The sequence below is a fragment of the Linepithema humile genome, chromosome 8 (assembly GCF_040581485.1).
Source record: "Linepithema humile isolate Giens D197 chromosome 8, Lhum_UNIL_v1.0, whole genome shotgun sequence".
Lineage (NCBI taxonomy): Eukaryota > Metazoa > Arthropoda > Insecta > Hymenoptera > Formicidae > Linepithema > Linepithema humile.
The window spans coordinates 7,364,590-7,385,220 of record NC_090135.1 but is presented as its reverse complement, the minus strand read 5'-3'; the positions used below and the strand labels follow the sequence as shown (position 1 = coordinate 7,385,220).

The 20,631-nt window shown below is 34.4% G+C and overlaps 1 protein-coding gene across 1 annotated transcript; it reads left to right on the top strand.

The window, feature by feature from the left end:
* Positions 1-32: 32 nt before the first annotated feature.
* On the top strand, positions 33-19,959 carry LOC105670596 (thyroglobulin). The gene is made up of 9 exons (XM_012364196.2): positions 33-1,278; positions 7,388-7,530; positions 9,293-9,738; positions 9,850-10,402; positions 11,997-12,240; positions 12,431-12,699; positions 13,001-14,791; positions 15,005-15,462; positions 16,395-19,959. The coding sequence occupies exons 2-9, from the start codon at positions 7,428-7,430 to the stop codon at positions 16,566-16,568; spliced, it is 4,038 nt and encodes a 1,345-aa protein (XP_012219619.2). The 5' UTR covers positions 33-1,278; positions 7,388-7,427; the 3' UTR covers positions 16,569-19,959.
* Positions 19,960-20,631: the final 672 nt, after the last annotated feature.

The following is a 20,631-nucleotide window of genomic DNA, read 5'->3' as shown; positions in this document are numbered from 1 at the left end:
ATTTATATATTACGTATAAATTAAATGTCAATAAGTTATAAATAACTTTATAAATCAAACTTATTTTACTCTTGGTTTCTAATTTTTTATTCTTGTATTACAAAATATAATGCAATAAATATTTTTAATATTTAAATAAAGAATTCCTAACACGTTTTAAAAAAGTTTTATATAGTTTTATAAAGTCCGCTGTTTGAATTTTTCGCTACATTGTGTTTGCAATTTAGAATTTCAACGTTTTATTTTTCGATTGCTTCGATTTGAATTCTGAATCTTAAAAAATCCTAAAATACTATTTTTATATAAACTTATTTTATACGGAAATTGTTGGAAATAAAGTATTCTACTTTACGGGTGTTATCAGTTAAAAGATCAATATTCATCTGTCACTCAATCGCAGCTCCGTAATTATAGTTTCCAAAAATATGGATTTATTTTCTTTTAAACTAGAATGATATATTTCTGCTCGGTTTGATAATAAGTATTTTTGTTTCTTAAACAATGATGTCATCAATGTGTAATTTTTCGTGAAAAATGAGTATGGATGGAATAAATATATTATATAGAAGTATTTAAAAGTTGATTGCACTAACGCGCACTGATGTCGCTAGAGTTAACTTGGACCAATTGAAAAGTTCCTAACAAAAACAACCCTTGTCAAAAATTGAACGGTTGTTTTGGTATGAATTCTTTAATTAGATCTTCGCTATTGTCATGGTTGGTCAATTTTAGTCTGCAAAAGGGTAGTTAATTGTTAAGCTGAGCTTAACGTCAACGGACTTAATGCTCGTGTGGATAGTTGATCAGCGCGTTTGCCGAAATCTTATTTCGGTGCACGATCGATCTCGATCGACCGACGCTGAACGAGCGACGCATCGCGACGCGGTGCGCTGCGCTCTGCACGTCGGTTACCGCATTGTACATCGTTGGACCGTAGAATTCTAGAAGGGGGTCATCATACGAGGCCGCCGAACACGACGAGCCAGCCGGGACAGTGTACAAGCGTCGTTCGGTGCGGACTGAGTGAAAGGAACCGAGAGGTGTGCGTCGTGAAGGATCACACGAGAGCGGCGTCGCCGTTGTCCTCATCGTCGTGAATAAACGAAAACGCTGTACTCGCGACGAATTATCATCACCGGTGTGCCACAGATTTTTCACGCGGCGAGTGCGTTTAAACAGAATTTATTATCGAAGGGATTGTACACGAATTCCGGTTCGTTGGAGACATCGACGAATTTAACCGTGTTACATTCCTGGGAACGGATACTTACGATCGAGGTGAGTTCCGGTTTGCAGTGCTACTTTTTGAAAATAAGAATTATTGTAGATACGATTTCGAAGATCTATTTCAATTCAAATATATACTATCAAATTTTATTATCATTTAGAGAATAATTTTTAATAACAAATAAATAGTTTAGGTAAAATAATATTTCCAGTTTAACCGCAGTTAAGTTTATAATTTTATTTCTAACGCCACTAAAATAGATACATTATTAACAATATAATTACATTATAATATTTATTGAATATGCATTATTAATAACAATATATTGCAGAGAGATTATTTAGAGATAATAGTTTTAGTAGTGTAGTATTTTTTCGAATTAATAGAAACACGCGATGCGATCTGCAGAACAATCTGTAAAAAATAAACAGACTGATTAAATTACAACTGATAGTTGTACAAAATTACAGTTTTATTTTTTCGAAACGAAAATTTATAGGGCTGAAATACCTATTGTGTGCACCAATTTTTGAATATGTTTCGATAAAGACTATGACGGATCGATTTTTTTTACGAAAAATTATGCAGCATGAATTTCCTATAAAAATTAACTTCTGATACGTGTAAAAAATCTTTCTTTCTCATCATGAGATGCCCACTGATTTATTTATGAGAATGCGGAGAAATTCTTTCCCCCGGAGGATACTTTCCAAGCCGCGATTAGAATGAGGCTTAAGCGGATCTATATTCCTCGTAAAGAGAAATTCTAAAGAAACTTTATCAGCCTTATATGACTCATATTAAGTCATTTTTAGAACAAATTTTTGATATTCAACTTGTCATTGTCATAAAAGTTCATGTTGTCAATAATCATATTTCTATGTTACTGGTATACGTGGAAATATAGACTTTCTGAATTACGTCATTTGTCGTTTAAATTGATAGTTTTGCTCCATTTGATTTTTACTGAAATAGCGGATGTAAATCTGCACTGAGCGATTTCTATCGTCATATTTGCGACTATTTTTGTAATGTTTAAATAAAAAGTGAAGCAACAAAATTTCTACAGTTATATGATACGTTATAAATATACGATAATTAGGTATTTTGAATTCTCAAATGTATTCTGAATTTTTAATGTTTTCAATTATAAAGTAGAAATAATATTTTATGTAAAATTATAAATTGTGTCATATAACATTTTTTATGTAAAATTTTTCTTGCGTAAAGTTATAAATCACAATTTCCTATATATTTATATATATTTTTACGTACGCCGCAGTAAAAGAAATAGCTATTTTTTATTTTTTATTTTATTTAACATTTATATATTATATTAAATATATTAAAATAAATAATATAAAAAATAGCTATGTTAAACTTGTGTTTACCATTCTGTCATAAATACGACATAAGTAAAAATCTGTATCGTAAAAATATAAAAAATAATATCTGATTATCACGTATTACATATAATAATTGCAGACTTATGTTCCGTCACTTTCTATTTAAACATTGCAAAAGTAGCCGCAAGTATAATGATAGAAATCGCTTGAGATTTAAGCCCGCTATTTTTGTATAAATAACATTAACATTAACTTTAACATTAACATATATATTCTGCATATATTTTTATGTTAAATATGTTAGTAAATGACGTAATATTTAATGCTACATGTAGTTTTTATTTCTTATTGGCCTTATAAATAAAATAACTTATATATCTTATAACTGGCATTAGTGAATATAAGTCTTACATTTTTGCTCATTATTATATGGATTTTTTGTCACTTAAGAAAAAAATTTAAGATATTTATAATTTTGTGCAAGCAAATACAAATTACAATCTTTTTTCTAATAGTTTCACCTAAAATTATTGATTTTCTTTGATCTTATTTTATGTAACTCCATCGAACTCGTAAAAATTGAATAAGAGATAGAGTTTTATTCATAATATATATATTTTACTGTTTAAATATAGAAAATATTTAAACAGTAAAATACATATATGCCTAAAATATATAATGCATATATCATTAAATATTTATTTATTATTATAATATAATACATATTGTTGTGTTATAACATATATTTTATATATGAATGTATTCTGAATTTTCAAATGTTTTAATTATATAATATAAAATATAATATTTTTATATAAAATTATAAATTATATTATATAATATATACTTTTTACATAAAATTTTTCTTACGTAGAGTATAAATCACAATTCAAAATTTATATCTCAATTCTGTCGCAAATTATAAAACTTTATAAGCGCGCTTCAAAATCAAATATACGTGTTGTACTTTTGCAAAACAATTGAAGAACGTAAACTTTTGCTACACACTTTAACATTGACATGTTATGCATGTATTTTATACATTGTATTGGCATAGGAACACTAAATATTTTTATCATGGCAAACCTTTACGCAAATTGAAACCTACTTGACGCATAGTGAGTGAGTCAGTTAATTCCTCGCGTGAAATTTATTCGCGCGTGTACTTTCTAAACATTGACAAGAATGCGATTTTCATGTAAACGCGCATTTTCTCGAACCGCACCCCGTCTCTTGTATGCGTTTGAGCACAGAATGCACCGCTAAGAATTTTCAAACAGTTACTATTCGACGTATAGCGAAATCTCCATGGAGTCATCGCATTTTACTACAGCAGTTGTGTAACGTTTTTTATTTGCGCGATATTCTTGCGCGGACGTGAAAGCAGTTTCTTTTTTTTATACGTTTTTTATACGTTTGTTTCGTCATATAACGGGGAGGGACTTTCAACATGCACGATATTGAAAACAAATGAATATTAACATACTCTAATACGCATGCAAGTTGAATAGATATATTGTTAAGTTTGTTAGCTCGTGAAATAAAATGAAACGTCATGCATTGTAATGTAGTTCGCTGGTGAAATCGATCACCTTTTGAGGAAGAAATAGTATAATAGCAGACAGGATAATTATTTATTTTTTATATAATATGCCTGTTACTTAAGACAAAAAATTTAAGACATTCATGATTTCTGTAGGCAAATATCTATTGCAATTTTTTTTTTTTTTTTATATAAATTTTATTTAATAATACTCTTTAATGCATAATTTTATTGGCAAATTTTATTTTAGCAATGTAATTGCGATTATTTGTTCACAACGTCACAACTTCACAACGTTTGTAAATATTGGTTCCTTCCTTAGAAAATCTGCGAAGTTTCTTGAATGAAGTTTCTCTAAAAATTACTCGTGATAAATAATGGTTTGTGTACTCAAAGAGTACACTGCTCAATGAAAATAACGTGATATGGTGTTTCAATCATCGCAATGAAGCATTGAAAATTCAACGGCACAGCGTCTTTTGGTAAAACGGGATTATTCGATGCGCTTCTGCAGCTCTTCCGCTGCAATCTGTAGTACTTTGTAGTCGCTTGGCTGACAATGTTCATCACGCCGCTTTCAAAAGCACAAAGGATTTCCAATAGCATTTTGTGAGGAAAACAGCGGTGTACTCGTAACTTTCGACGCGAGGAACGCTCTATATTCTTATCTCTTCCTCTTTTTTTTTTTTTTTTTTTTTTTTTTAACCAACAAACTGGCTAATATTATATTTTAATATACTATTTGTTGCTTGTGTTGCCTATGATTAAATGAAAACGTATATAGAAAATGTCTTTCCGTATTCTAGCGTTTTATGTCTACTTTATATTGACTATTTGACTACCGTCTAGTATCAAGAATACGAAGTACGTAAAATGTGTATGTTATGTTATAGGCTGATAACGTGATTTTATTTTTATTTTTGTCGATTACAGAGTTCAATGTTCGCAGGCTTTTATTTCAAAATTTATTAAAGGAAAGAGAAAAGTATTATGAAACTTTTTCTTTCGTATTTCTTTTTCTAATCATGCTTCGATCACTTTAGAAATTTTTTAATTTTTTTAAACATTATTTTTTATTCATAAAAAATAAAAAAATTGTTAATCCTAGGCTTCGCGCCTAGCTTCATGTCCAATGCAAAAATCTGATTGCATTTACGCACTTAAAACATCAGAGGCTTTCAATTTTTCTAGCTATACGACGTTACAGAACACCGCGGTTATGATACATTTTTGATATTTCCACGTACGAGAGAATTTCCCTGGCATTTCTGGCGCGGAACGCCAAGCACCCGTGGAAATCCATGAGTCGGTTTCGAAGCGTCCGACCGAGGCAACGGTCGATGGTGATTTTTATCTCGTAGTGGAAAAGTTTTCCCTTTGCCCTCGCGTTAACTCGCGCGTGCTTGTCTCGATTTTGTATTCGCTTTGGTTACCGTCATGGGGATTACGTGACGCTAATGTGGCGATAACTCACATGTGTGCTCCTTGTGAAAATAATATAATATATCGTATATACATATACTCGCGTATTATATCGAGAATCCAGAAAACGCGCAGCATTTTTTGAAATACAGCAACTTGGAATAGCAGCTAAATTCTAAGCACTAAATCATTTTTATTTTGAAATTTAATGTATGGGCCAGATGTTATTTAAGATTTTGATATCCACTCTTAAAAAAGGCATGAAAGATCGATACTCGAATGTATCGAAAGTATTGTTGACGCTTTTCCGCGACACTGATTGGTTATCGCGATTGTTCTGACAGTTTGATACTTTGAGAGCGAAGGTTATTTTGACGGTTATTTAAAATAAAACAAATTTTATTAAAATATTTAGATTTCATAATTATTAAATTTCTATAATAAGTGCGCGCGCGTAGCGTGCGTCTGTATTGTTCTAGTAAACTTATAAAATGTATACTATTTAGATAAAATTTTGTGATTGTTGCAAAATTGTTTATATATTTTTGCAATATTAGCAAATAAAGTTGATTAAACTTTTTCTTTGCTAAAGAATATTAAATTATTTCTTCTTTCGAAATTTCTTATTTCTTCTTTTCCTGCGATTCGACTATCTGGTCCAATCATTATATTTTCAATATTAATTTTTAAGTAATTTTGTTTTGATGTTAATCAAAATGGTACAAATGTAAGATTGTTTCGTGTCAAGGTTAGTGGACTAAAATAAGGCAGAGTGAGTAAAGTAAATTCTAATGCGAACGATCGTTTTACATTAAAATTTGATGTTGAATCGATATAACACACAATTAGCACACAAAATATTCAAACATGAGAATATAGGTGCAATATATACTACATATTTAGCATACATTAGCATTCATGCTATACATGAACAGTACTGAGAGCGAAGAATCTGTTTAAAGTTACAAACATTAATAAATTGATTACTTTTACAGAGGATGCATCAATTAAAAAGCATAAACGAATGATAGCGCGTTGCGCGTGGCTGGACCGCGGGCTGTACAATCTGGTTGGGTCAGTGGTGTGTCGCATAGCAACGAAAAATAACAGCGATACGGAGGTCCAGCCTCACGCGCTATTTGTTGTTTTTCCTTGCCATGCGATGCGCCGCTGACCCACCCAGATCGTACAGCCCACGATCTAGCCACGCGCTATCATTCATCGATCCTTTTTAATATTTCAACTATTATTGCGAAAATTGCAAAAGGACTTTTCTATTCAATTTACTACGCACACGAGCATTGGCAGGAACATTATTATTTAAGATTTTGATTTATAAACTTATAAAATGTATACTATTTAGATGAAATTTATGATAAAAAAAATGACGTCTAAAATTACTTGTGATTGTTACAAAATTGTTTACTTTTGCAATGTTAGCAAATAAAGTTGATTAAACCTTCCTTGTTAAAGAATATTAAACTTTTACAAACACTCTGTATTCTTAAATTATTATATAATATTAATACTAGATAAAAATACGCATTCCCGATATAGTATTTTATCGTTGATTGTAAAATGTATTTTTCTCTCTTTCTAGATTATCTTCTTTTGTATGTTACTAATTTATTTATTATAACATATGCATTTGCATTAATATTTAATTAAACATTAATTAGCATTATTTACAAGAAATAAAATAATAAACAATCGCAGATGTTAGAATAATTTGCATAATTTTGCGATGCTTAAAATAAATAATAATCTGTAATTTTTTTACAATTTTATAAATACTGTAATTATGTGACTTGTGTATTTCGAATCAAGCTATAATTGTAAATGTTGCAGATAATAGTGGCTGGCTAAAAAATTACTTGATGCGCTGAGGATGCGCCGTGATTTCTGCAACGGTAGGCTTCCCTGCGCCGTTGTGTGGGTGTCATCAACTTGCCTGCTGCTCGTTCTCTCGTTGTCGTCATCGATCACTGCAGGTTTGATCTCTACTTTTTTTTTCGATGTTTTATTATTTATTTTTCGATGATTTTGCGTCTCAAATTCCGTTCTCTATAATGGGTCCGCAATTTTGCAGATAATATAAACTCTTTTCTAAATATATTTCGAAAATTTAATTAAATCTTACTAGAAGATTTGCTAAAATTTGCTAAAAATTAAACCTTTAACCACATTACTCAGGATAATGATCTTGATAACATTATAAAAATTACTGAAATCAGAAGTGGTCTCCTAATTATAAATAATTACTATTAATTCTTATGAAGAAATTATTGCTTGGAACAAAAACTAATCTGCGCTTTTATTATTTAATTCTTAGCAAATTTTTATGTTGCAATGTTTTTATTCTCTAATTTAATATTTAGAATTTTATTTCAAATTTGGATTGGAAATTTGAGTAATCGGACGTGTCTGAGTTTGAATGTAATGCTTTTATGAAATTTGCGGTGTGAAAATATTGCGTGAATTTTTGCTTCGGCAAATGATCGATTGATATGCAAGGCATGCGTTAACGTGTACGTAGTATATTGTATCTGGGACTTTCACCGAGGGCACTTAAATGGTGTACCATATATATCCAGCGGAGCGGATTTTCTTTCCGCATGTGTTTGTCCGGACCGGATACTTTCTTCATTTGTCACGCGACGAGCGCATCACCATCCTGTATATTAATATGTGCCATGTAACGGAACGCGGCAAACTTCCCCACTGTGACGCGCATAAATTTACATAAAAACTTCATCTTTCAACTTTAAAAAGTTTTGTGTGTACTATATCTATACTATAATATTTATCAGTGCTTCGTATATTAATTTTATTATTTAAATGTTGTTTTAATATAAAATATTTAAATATTAATTTATATAATAAAAGTTATATTAATTTTTATAAACTGATTTTTAATCAAAGATTTTTAAAACTAGAAAATCTTTTAAAAATTGTTAAAACTGTTTGATTTTGTTTCATACTTTTAAAATTTTTTACAAGTTTTTTTAATTTATCAGTTTGTTTTTGTATTTTCTGTGTGCATTGTTTGATATTATTTGTTTGTTCCATGAATATGCGCTTTTTTCTCTCTTAAATGCTTAAAGATATTGTTAATGCGATACTATCTGGAAACGCGCTCATAGCACGTTAGATGAACATGGTAAGTGTGGCAGTAGGATGTCAGGAAACCGTTAGCCGTTGACTCTGACTATTTTTATTATTATCATTTTTTTATTGCGTCGTCGTGCTACACTTTAGTCCAAACGTATTTAAAAACGCTGCTTTATTTAGCGTTTGATTGAAGAAAGCACCTTATTTTATTAATGGCGTTCTTTATATAATTTATGTATAAAAACCTATAAAAGAAGCTGCCGTATATTTAAATCTTTTAAAAACAGTTATTGTATATATAAAAAGCTATAAAAAAATTGTCATATATTTAAATTTATCTATGAAAAAAACTATCGCACATTTTAAATAAAAAATATCTGTCGTACATTCTATCTATAAAAAATATGATAATATGGCCAAAAATTACATTATGGTCGTATCTGATTCTTTAAAATATTTATAGCACGCACAAAATAAAATATAATCGGTTAATTTTTTGTTTATATTTTTCATTACTAAATGTTGCTTGTTTTCATAGTTAACAACATAGAAATTGAAGAGGTACGATTTAAGTGACCGGTACGCAACCGTCCCTTTCATTCACAATGATTGATAATGTGACATTAATTTACATCCGCACAGAGCCATTGCTGAGGAGCGTTGGTCGATGTCCATCCTTCGACGAGCAAAATGTGTGTCCATCGAGAGCGCCGGCTTGCGAGAATGACTTTCAGTGCCAAAGCGGCGGCCGACAAATGCCGGTAGAACGTTGCTGCAAGACTGCATGCGGTTTCCGCTGCGTCGCAGGCGAGTTAACCGGATGTGAACAGTTGGCGTCGGCGGCCGTGAGACGGTCGCGGGCACTAGGTGCCCATGACTTGTCGCAGTTCGTGCCGCGCTGCAACAACGAGACTGGCGAATTTGAAGAAATACAATGCGAACCGCGCAATCGTAGCTGTTGGTGCGTCGACGAGATCGGCGTTGAGATTCCCGGTACCAGAGTGCCCAGCAGGGATGCCGTCGATTGTGACAAACCCCGCGCCTGTCCGGCTCACAGCTGTCGAATGCTGTGTCCCTTGGGATTCGAGGTATGTAATATGAATCTATATCTAGCGCGCTAAATATTCGATTCCCGTGACTCACGACACTTTTCACGCGAATATTCCGATGCAAAAAGTGCATTTTGTTTCTCTTTTTAGATCGATGAGCGCACCGGCTGTCCCAAATGCGAATGCCGGGATCCTTGTCGCGGTGTCACTTGCCCAGGCGCCGGACAAATGTGCGAGCTGATTGACGTGAGCTGCGTGCGACCACCATGCCCGCCGGTGCCCAGTTGCCGGAAAGCCAAATCTCTATTGACAATTTGTCCTGTGGGCGAGCCGCTGCAAATCACTGATTCGCCGCGACCATTTCTCTGCGGCAGCACGCCGGGCAAGCCGACATGTCCGCCGATGTACACCTGTCTGGTGGAGTCAAAGCAGGAATATGGGGTTTGCTGTCCGTCCAGTGTGAGCCTGCAACGAGCTGGTACATGTCCCGTGGAGACACCGACGACGGGTTCATGCGGACCCACCTGCCGCTACGATTTCGAATGTGTCGGACCTCAAAAATGCTGCAGCAGCGAACGCTGCGGCGGTAATGTGTGCGTGATACCACAGGGCCTTAGTGTATGCCATCGTGACCGTATGCTCGCCGAGATGCTGAGCGTTTCCGAGCGACAGGGTCGCGGATACGTTCCGCAATGCACGGAAGGTAAGGAACGAGTTATTAACTCTTCAAGTGTTGATGATACACACAGGTGTCATTTGAAAATTGACCACTAGCATTAATAACACATACATGCGTTGATTAAAAAAAATATTTTTCCAATACGATTTTTTACTATTGATTTGTAAGGAATTTTGATCTGCGATTTGTGTATGAAGAATACCGTTGCTACACTCTGTAAGATTTTGCGATTTTGTGCGACGCGAGTCACCGTGCCTGGCGCCCAAAATTACCTGCCGATTCTGTTTGATTCATTTTTAATGAACTACCGATACAGCGACGAAGTTGGACGTGCTATTTCGGGTCTAAGAAATAACCCAAGAGTTGTAAAATTGACGCCTAACGTGATAAATTATAGAGGAATCGGGAAGAGGAAGCAATTGCCTGAAGAAAATATCGAACGCCATTATATGTAGTATAAAGAAAATAACATTCATATATTATAATAAGAAAAGAAAAGAAACATTAATATAATCACATACAAGAAGTAATAAAATGGCAATGATAGAAAAGTACGCTAAAATCGTAATATACAAGAATGTCCTTTCGCTCGATGTACTAATCAAATTTCGGCAGGTAATTTTAGATAAAATTAAGTATTTAATTTGACTTGATCTTAATAACTGCTGGATGATAATATAATAACGCGCAGCGTTAATATAATACAATGATATAAGATCATACAAGCTGCAGAATCGGAAAAGGTTCTCTGATCGCGTTCGCCATGCGTTCGCTCTCAAATTCCGCCCACGTACGCCAAGTTCCTCGATTCGCACGATACCGATAATATACAAGACTCGTAAGGAAAAACGGCAAGCATCCAAATAAATCTTCATTTTCGACCGGAACAAATCTACGTCCCTCTTCAATGCGCAATGAAAATGTTTCGGCATCGCGCCTTTCCGAAAATTTTAAATTCCATCGTCTAATGATATTATAAATTTCTAATGCGGGTAAAATATGATCGTCGCTAGGTATTAGATATCGGAAGAGTTGCTCGCGAAGGTACATTACGACTAAAATCACGCTCGGATGAAATCTTCTCCATCCGATTTATTCTTGCTTCGGCCGGAATCTATCACGCCGCGGCAGCTCCATTCGCAGGAACTTCCTCGCTCATTAACGTAGATAAAAATACGACCGTACAGAAGTTCAACGCTTTGAAATATAAAATTTTGTTTTATTTTTCATATTCACCGGATTTATTGCCGACGATTATTACTTTTTCAAACACCTTAAACTCTTTCTTCGCGAGAAAACCTTCTTTAAACAAGAGTCTTCGAAGAATTCATCAACTCCAGAATGCTAGATTTCTATCAAAATAGGATTAAAAAACTTGTAACGTGTTACAAAAAGTATGTAGACTGTAATGGTGCTTACTTCGATTAACAAGGTTTAGTTTGAAAAAATTTATACTCGTTTTAAGTCACCGTTAAAAATCGGACATTTCTTGTATGTAACGTTCTATATTAGTTTTCTTTATAATTTTTATGGTCAAATTTCTCTAAGGTAGTATGTTCGCTTATTTTTTTTTATTGGTATACAGAGAAAACTTCTACTCTATCAAATAATTCTATAGATGGAGGTTTTGAAATGAGACAGTGCTCAAGGAATGGTCTTGTTTGCTGGTGCGTGGATGAGGACGGCCGAAAGATATCCGGCTCCATGGGTCCTGCTAAGAAAATAGATTGCAGATCGATAAACAAAGCTCGCTCGCTTCCGGTGTCTTGCACTCTTCAACAGTGCGCTCAGGTCTGCCAATATGGTTTCAAAACGGATGCTTCCGGTTGTTCGACTTGCGAATGTGATGATCCATGTGAGGGGTAGGTATCGCAATGTGACAGTGATCGATGAACTCTTTACTTGCAAAATTGAAATATAAAATAGATAAAAATAGCAGATGAGGATATTATATTAAAATAATATTATTAAAAACCTATTTTATTCTCATTAAATTTATTAGTATTAAAAAATCAATTTGGATTTTGTTTAATAGAATCATTATTTTTACAGATTTTCTTGCCCAGCAGGAGAAGAGTGCATGCTGAAGCGGGAGGACGGTTGTCCTGATTTTCTCTGCCCAACGAAACCGGAATGTAAACTTAAGAAAACTTACAAGAGCCCCTGCCTTTATGGCACACCGCTTATTGATCAAGATGGAAACGCCGTGACTTGTTCTATTAACGAAACTTGCCTAGATGGCTACAAATGCACGATAGTACCGGAAGCCGATCAATCGGTGTGCTGCTTGGAAGTGTCAAGCTCCACGAATGCACCCACAAGTGAGTATCGTCATAAAAAAAAAAAAAAATAAGAGAGATAGACTTCCATTTTTTAAAAATTAAATATTATATTTTACTGAAACTTGATGTACAAACTCAATTAAAACAAAAGGTTTGTTCGCGTCGCAATGCCCCAACATGCTTCTACTCGCTCCAATACGCTCCAATCTATAGCATACGTAACGTAGTATCAAGAAAGAGTACAATTAAACATAAAAAAATTAACAATCAATGAAATCTTTTTTCTAAACTTGGCTTCGAAATTTTCATGGAGAAACGTTTTCTTTTTGCAAAAATTTAGTGTGCGAGTATCTACGGGATTTCAACGATCGCATGGAAGGCACGAGGGAAGGAATGTTTCTAGCTATCTCCACGCCTCAGTGCGAGCACGATGGCAGTTACAAATCTCTGCAATGTCTCAACGATACGAGTTGCAATTGCGTGAACCATCGTGGCGTCATCCTGAAGACTGGATTGGACCGCGCCGCTTCGGCCAACTGCGAGGCTATCCGGAAGGTCACGCAGATTTGCAAGCATCTTTACTGCAATCTGGTCTGCCCGTACGGTTACGAGGTGGACACGGCTGGCTGCGAGCAGTGTCGCTGCCACGAACCGTGTCACGATGTTGTCTGCAATCCGCATGAGACTTGCATGATGATCGACGTGAATTGCGGTCCGGAACAATACTGTCCTGCGGTGCCGGCGTGTCTAACAACCAAGCCAGGCCAGTGCCCGTATCTCGTGCCGAGTTCCTCGAGCTGCGAGCTGCAGTGCAGTAACGATCAGGACTGTCCGTCCGGCGATAAGTGCTGCTCGACCGGTTGCGGCACGCAATGCGTGGCGCCCGTTATGGCAACGGCATGTCAGCACGCGCGCGCGGTCGCCGAACACGCCGCCCGCGAATCCGGTGAACCCGCGCGAAGAATCTACATACCGAGGTGCGATGCAAATGGCGCGTTTGAACCGGTGCAATGCCACAACGGCGTGTGCTGGTGCGTGGACGAGGAAGGCAAAGAGGCAGCGGGCACTCGGGTGCTTGAAGGCATTGTGCCGCGCTGCAACAAGCCGTTGAGATGCCCGGAGATCGACTGCGAGCTGAACTGTCCGAACGGTCACGAGTTGGACGCGGACACTGGCTGCCCGACCTGCTCGTGCCGCGATCCCTGCCGGAGTGTGACGTGTCGTGGTGAGAACGAGGCGTGTCGGATGGTGGAGGTAGCGTGCAGCGCACCGCCATGCCCACCTGTGCCCGTCTGCCTACCGCAGAAGGACAATCCGTGTCCGAACGGCGCACCGTTGCTCGATCAGAATGGCATGGTCGCCACGTGTGGCCCGCAGGGTCATCATTGTCCGTCCACGCACAAGTGCGAGCTGTCGCCGTTGGACGAGTACGCAGTGTGCTGTCCGAAACCGCGCGACGTGTGCTTCGAGCCGCCGAAAAGAGTGCCCTGCAATCCGAGCGCGGGCTTGAACGGGACAGACAGGTGGTTCTTCGATTCGGAACGAAACGAGTGCCGGCGTAAGCACGAGTGCACCATTGGTCACAACGATTTCGCCAGCCGCCTGGTCTGCGACACTGTTTGTCCGGTGTTGTCGCAGTGCGAGAGGCTGCGCGAGAAGAACTTGAAGAAATCGCAGAGACTCAAGCAACCTACGTTTCTGCCCAAGTGTAATCGCGACAGCGGAATGTGGGAACCGGTGCAATGTCTGGAGCACGTCAATGTCTGCTGGTGCGTGAATCGCAAGGGTCAGCCGATCAAGGGCTCGCTCACCAGAGGCACCGAGCCGAAGTGTAACTTCCGGCAAGCCAGACGGGGCGGCAGGGGACCTCCGCAAGAGATAGACAGCGAGATTCAAGCGATCATGGAAGACGTGGCTCTGTTGGATCCCGATACGGACGAGCGACCAGCGGACAAGATTCTAGGTACTAGGTGTCAAGCGATGAAGGACAAAGGTCAATTGCCAGCGATATGCGATCCGCAAGGCAAATTCGAGCCTACGCAATGCGCCGGCGATACGTGCTGGTGCGTCGACGAGGCCGGCAATCAGTTGATTGGCACCGAGCCCTTTTTGAAGGGAACAAGTATTTGCTGTAAGTGCGAGATCTCAGCGTTTCTTTAACTTTTAGAGGAACAGAAAGGGGGGGGGGGGGAGAATTCAAGATTATTTTTCAAAATGTAATGTATATGTTTAACGTAAAATTTTCTGCAAAATGTGATATTGATATCGAAACGTTCTTATCTCGAAGCTCTGTATGTATAGAATTTTTTCAGATTTTTTCGAACTACATTTTAATTTATTTCAGTGCCTACGCCGGTTGAAGCTGTTGAGGTGACATTACGATTTCCTGGTAGATTCCTTGCTACGGACGAGGCACGATTCGTCAAGGAAGCCGAAAACTTTCTGCGCGAGCATGGTGCCCGACTGCGGAAAACCGTGGAAGTGGAGATCAATCAAGACTCGGCGATTTTGAATTTTGAGATTATAGGTGCGAACAAGGTGGATGTGGCATTTCATTTAGAGGAACTTACGCGAATCCAGAAGCTATCCATGTTAGGCTCAGCCGCGGACGCAACAACCTCGCGCTTCACGCATCGCTCCGTTCCTGCAGCAGCACAGAACCGGATCGTCGCGTTGGAACAGCGTGAGATTCTCACACAAGTGGAAATGCCGGTCTATCAAACGGCCACGCTCGTACTCGCGGCCGGAAGCGCCTTTATTATTAGCAGCCTCATTATTCTGCTGATGCTGTATCACAAGAAGGTACGATATCGTAACAACATAATTTCATAAAATTTTATTCAGGCATCGAGATTATTAGATGTACACATATCTTAGCAGTTAGCAACAAATAAAATAGTTTTTTTTTTTTAAGTTTTATTTAGAGAAGAGATACCAAAATTGACATATTATGTGAGCGTCGAAGAGTTGCATTTGCGTTACATTATGTTGTTCCAGTTTCGAGAAAGTTCAAATGTTTCTACTACCACCGAAAGCATTTGCAAAGTGTATAAAGAAGCAGCTGTAACTTCCGAAAAGTTAGAAAATGATTTGCAAAATTTCCATACGGTGATTTTGATTTCAATAACAAGTTACGGTCTAGACGCTCTCCCATAAAGAGATAATGCAATCCGCAATTTACTCGAAACAAATCCATGAATTTCGAAAGACCATCGAAAACGATAGAAATTATTTCAATGATTAGATAAAGCGATGTGTTTTTTTATTAATAAAATAATTAAATTTCGTTGAAAATTGAGCTGAACTTTTTGACACACTCAATAATATATTTATGTATAAACAAGAAAAATAAAAGTTAGGAATATTTAGTGAATTAATTGACTAAATAGAACACGTTTATATCAGTTTCAATAAAGTAGAATATTTAATTTTTGAAAAATAGAAGTATATCTCTCTAGGAGGTCTACGTTACAAAATTGAATACATACTGATTTGGTACACAAGTAAGCACTAAAAATTTATCAACTATTAGTTTTTAATAAATTAACTAACTAAACAAATCTCATCTTCACATTAGTTTTGATAAAATATAACATTTATAATTTCTGAGATGTTAAAGTATCTTCTTAAAAAACTGTCAGTTTTGATGATTTTCTTTACTGATGAGTCATATTTTGCACTTGCAAGAATTATTCACAACAGGTCTCTTGTCGAATTAAAGAAATCTGTTGTAGATGAAGATGAAGGATGCCGCAAAAATGCTTTCCATGGATCAACACTTCCTTGCTTACAGCCAACAGCCGATCTATATGATATCAAGTACAGAACAGGATGAAAAGAAGAAAGAGGCTGCAACGCAGCAAATATTACAAGACATCCATACCTCCGATACTATCGTTGGGGCGTAAAATTTGTGACACTATTTACTTAGATTGTTTTTATCTTGTACAATAGTGATTCTTATATATTTTTTTAAAGAGTGACTTACTTAAATGATAATTTGGAATTGTATAATATTATATATAAGTACAGGAATATTAATCAAACTTTCTACCTTTCTTCAAAGTACGTGCGTAACTTGACCTTATAAAAAGTTGGAAATCACAGTTGCGTTTAATCAATCGTACAAATCTTTTGGATCTCCCCATTTTTTTAAAATTTAATTAATTTATTATAGAATTGAATATAAAATGATAAAATTGTTTATTTATGCACACAGAATTACACACACGCGCGTGCGCGTACGTATCAATATCACAAAATTTTAGAAGCCTGTTATTTTTATAGATTATTTCTAAACTATCTGTCTACCTCTTTATAATATGAGGGGCGTTCAATATCATCTCGGTAATGTGACGGATTTAGAGATATAAGTGATTAAACTATATTTTTATGGGAATTTAGAGAAGCTAATTATATACTAAATATAATAAGTGTTTGAGTATAAAATTACATTACATTAAAAAATAAGAAAAACAATTCCATATCTATCTGTTTACTTTAATACTTATACCGAGAATATATTCAATACTCTTCGTAAAATATTATATTTTGAGAGATAGAAACTTGGGTCTAATGAATATACGATAGACATGGGGGTTTTAAGAATTTGCAGCGTAGCTCGACAGGTGAATCACTGTTACACACGGTATAATATGTATTAACATATTATAGTTAAAATCGTATCATGTACATTTTATTATCTTTCACCATAATTTATTGTCCACACGTGAAATTTATCGCTGTAGCTCATGAACTCGATGATCGACCGGGTGTATTATATACGTTTAAATGCCATATTTATCAATATACTTTTATCTATAAAAGAATGTATTAAAAGACTATACGTATTTAACATGTATTTAACTATGTATTTAACGGGTGTGTATTTAACGGGTATTTAACGTCTATGTATTTAATGAGTATTTACGATAAATTTGGGACACTCTGTATAATGCCTATAAATTTATTCCAATAATTGCCCGCAAATTACTATTTCAATCCTCTTAAGTTTTATAAAAACAGACATGGAATTAAAAAATCAAATTTGGAAGATCTCGAGAAAGATTGTCCTTGATTCTATTTTGTGATTTTTCTAAAACTCATTAAAAGAAAATTTTGCTTGTTTAAAATAACAAGTTTCAAAACCGGAACAACAAGTTTACTAATGGACGAGATATACATATATCATGAGTCGATCGTCGAGGATGCAAACTATATTTGAAAATGATTCCGTCATTTTCATTGATTTATCTTCATTGTTTTTTGACATGGGAGTAGCCAACACAAAGATGTTCTAGCCTGAAAATCATAAGGATCAGGACATCATTGCGTTAATACATCGCGTGGGTGTAAATATTAAGTTTATATTGTGTTCGATTATTTATATAGAAAAATAAAGGTTGCAATTTTCTATATTCCAAAAACGAAATTGTACTTACAAAACATAAATCCATTTACTATGTTATATTAAAATACGGAAATATTATACTATATTAAATTAAAATACCGAAATGCTATGCACTGCCAAATAGTATGTATTTCCCTAGAAGTGTATTTCACAGAAATATAGTTTCTGAAGCTTCTCACTTTTTTCTTTCTTTGAAATATACGGCATATTTCAAAAATATATGTATATTCTCGTTTAAAAAAGATTTCCAACTTATTTAATAGAAATTTATTTAGCGGAGACAAACCCATTTAACGAATTTGTTTTGTAGAGAATCGACCAGGCGCCGCGGAAGTATTTTTCATCTATATGTATGTAACTCCATTCAAACGCAATATAATAGGCCGTTCAATAAGTAGTATAAATGTGCGAAAAATATGCACACAGATATTTTGTTCTAATTAACTTAATGCGCTTAATTTTCTTCGTTATATTGTGTACTTCAATTAAACAAGTAAATAGTAAAAAAAAAGAAAAAAAAAAAAGAAAAATAACCCATTTTTCCACCTTTGATGTAAATATTTGATACTCAATATTTTCGGTCGTGAAATACCTGAAGAAAACAGAAAAATTTCAGAGGAGGGACGTAGCCGCCCTCTGAATTATCTCTGGATGGGCAGTCGCCCCCTCTGATCCCTCGGTTCCGTGGCGCCAGAAAATGCAATAAATCTGTAACCTAATTATTTGTCAACTTATTAATCTATAACGTTATATTACATTGGATTGTAATGAGCAATTTTGAATTTTTAAATGAATAACGTTATTATTCTTTACGTATTTATTTGGATGAAAGATAATAATACGTGTACAATTAATTACAAATTTTAGAAATTAATCGACAAATAAATACTTAATTTTTGTGTTAGTACAAATGCGTTTTGCTAGACATGTAGAGTAGGCAAATTTATTTGAAAAATGCAACATTCTTCTTACACAATCAAATATTATTCCTATCTTAGAATCGCACACACAAATAATATTTGTAAAACACAAATATACCAAATTATAATGTAACTTTTTCTTCGAAAAAGGTTACTGTGTTGCATTAGATAATTTCATATCAGATTATACTTTAGAGATTGAGATTACAAATTGAAAACTGAAAATTAAAATTCGATTTATTAAATAATTTCAGTCTTATTGTTCGCTTACTTTGGCTTGAAAAATCTAATTTTAATCAATTTGCAATCTTTAGTTTCTAAAGGATTGTCTGTCTTAAAAATTTTTTACAATAATAATCTCGAATGGGACAGCTCCAGGAAAAATAAAGATAGACAAAATATGGGTTCTTATGTAATCGAATCTAACACTTCAGCAATTGCATTAGTACATTGACGCAATTACTGAAGTCAATTTACGATATTATCACACAAATACAAGAAAGAGAGAAATGGCGCGATTATCTTTGCTTGTCAACCAGTCATATTACCAGGAAGAGTTTCTCGCAAATTGCACGTTAGGTGCATATGTAGTTCAATAATGTTCATACATTAATTTGTAATCTCTAACCTTTGCTAATATTAAAATTTGCTAATATTAAATTGCTAATATTAAAATTTAAATGCAGCATATGATAATTTATACTTATTATACAAGATGTCCAGATATTACTATCAAAAAGAAAAATAAAAAATTTATGTAAGAAATAATAATAGTGCTATCTTTATGTCTTCTTTAATAAAAGTTATACTTGCATCGCGATATATAACTTCTTTTTTATTGTATCTTACTGTGTATTAAATATTATTCGGCCTCATCGACCTTATTGTTCATAATTCTACATTATGCTCATTGTATTTAACTCTTAAATAAGCTTAATTAAAAATAAACGATAAAAATGATAAAAAGAACATGCTGTTATAATTTCTGTATTTTACATATTTTCTTAGCAACAATTGAATAAGCTTTTAATTATCGAATATATTTAATATTATTTTTGGTTATAACGATTAGATCAAAGGAGATATTGGATCAGAAAGTTTAGAAAAATGCATCAATGCAACAAATTCATAAAAAAAAAATTACAACAAATAATATTTGGAAATCTTTTCTTAAATTAAATAAAAAAACCATATCATATTTGTTTTCAAATGCCATTTTATTATTAAAGAATTAATAATATATATAATATATATAATATAATAATAGAATAATAGAATAAGAATTTTTATCATAATTAATCTTTAAAAAACATTCGGACTTGCATGTTGTATATTTATATTATTTAACACAATTCTAGAACAAATACAACTGCAGAAAATAAAAATTGACAAATTTTACTGATTATTAATGTAATACTTTTCGGCGATCTCTACAGAAGTTATTATAATATAGTTAAGAATAGAATATGAAAATTGCATGATCAACCAATTTTATAAAAAAATGATATAGAAATAGAATATTTATAAATGCTGTTAAATAAATCGTCGATAGTTTTATGATTACAAAAAACTCGATAATTAATTCATAAAATCGTCTTACTTTATAAACTTATAAGCATAATATATAAATTGAAATCATAA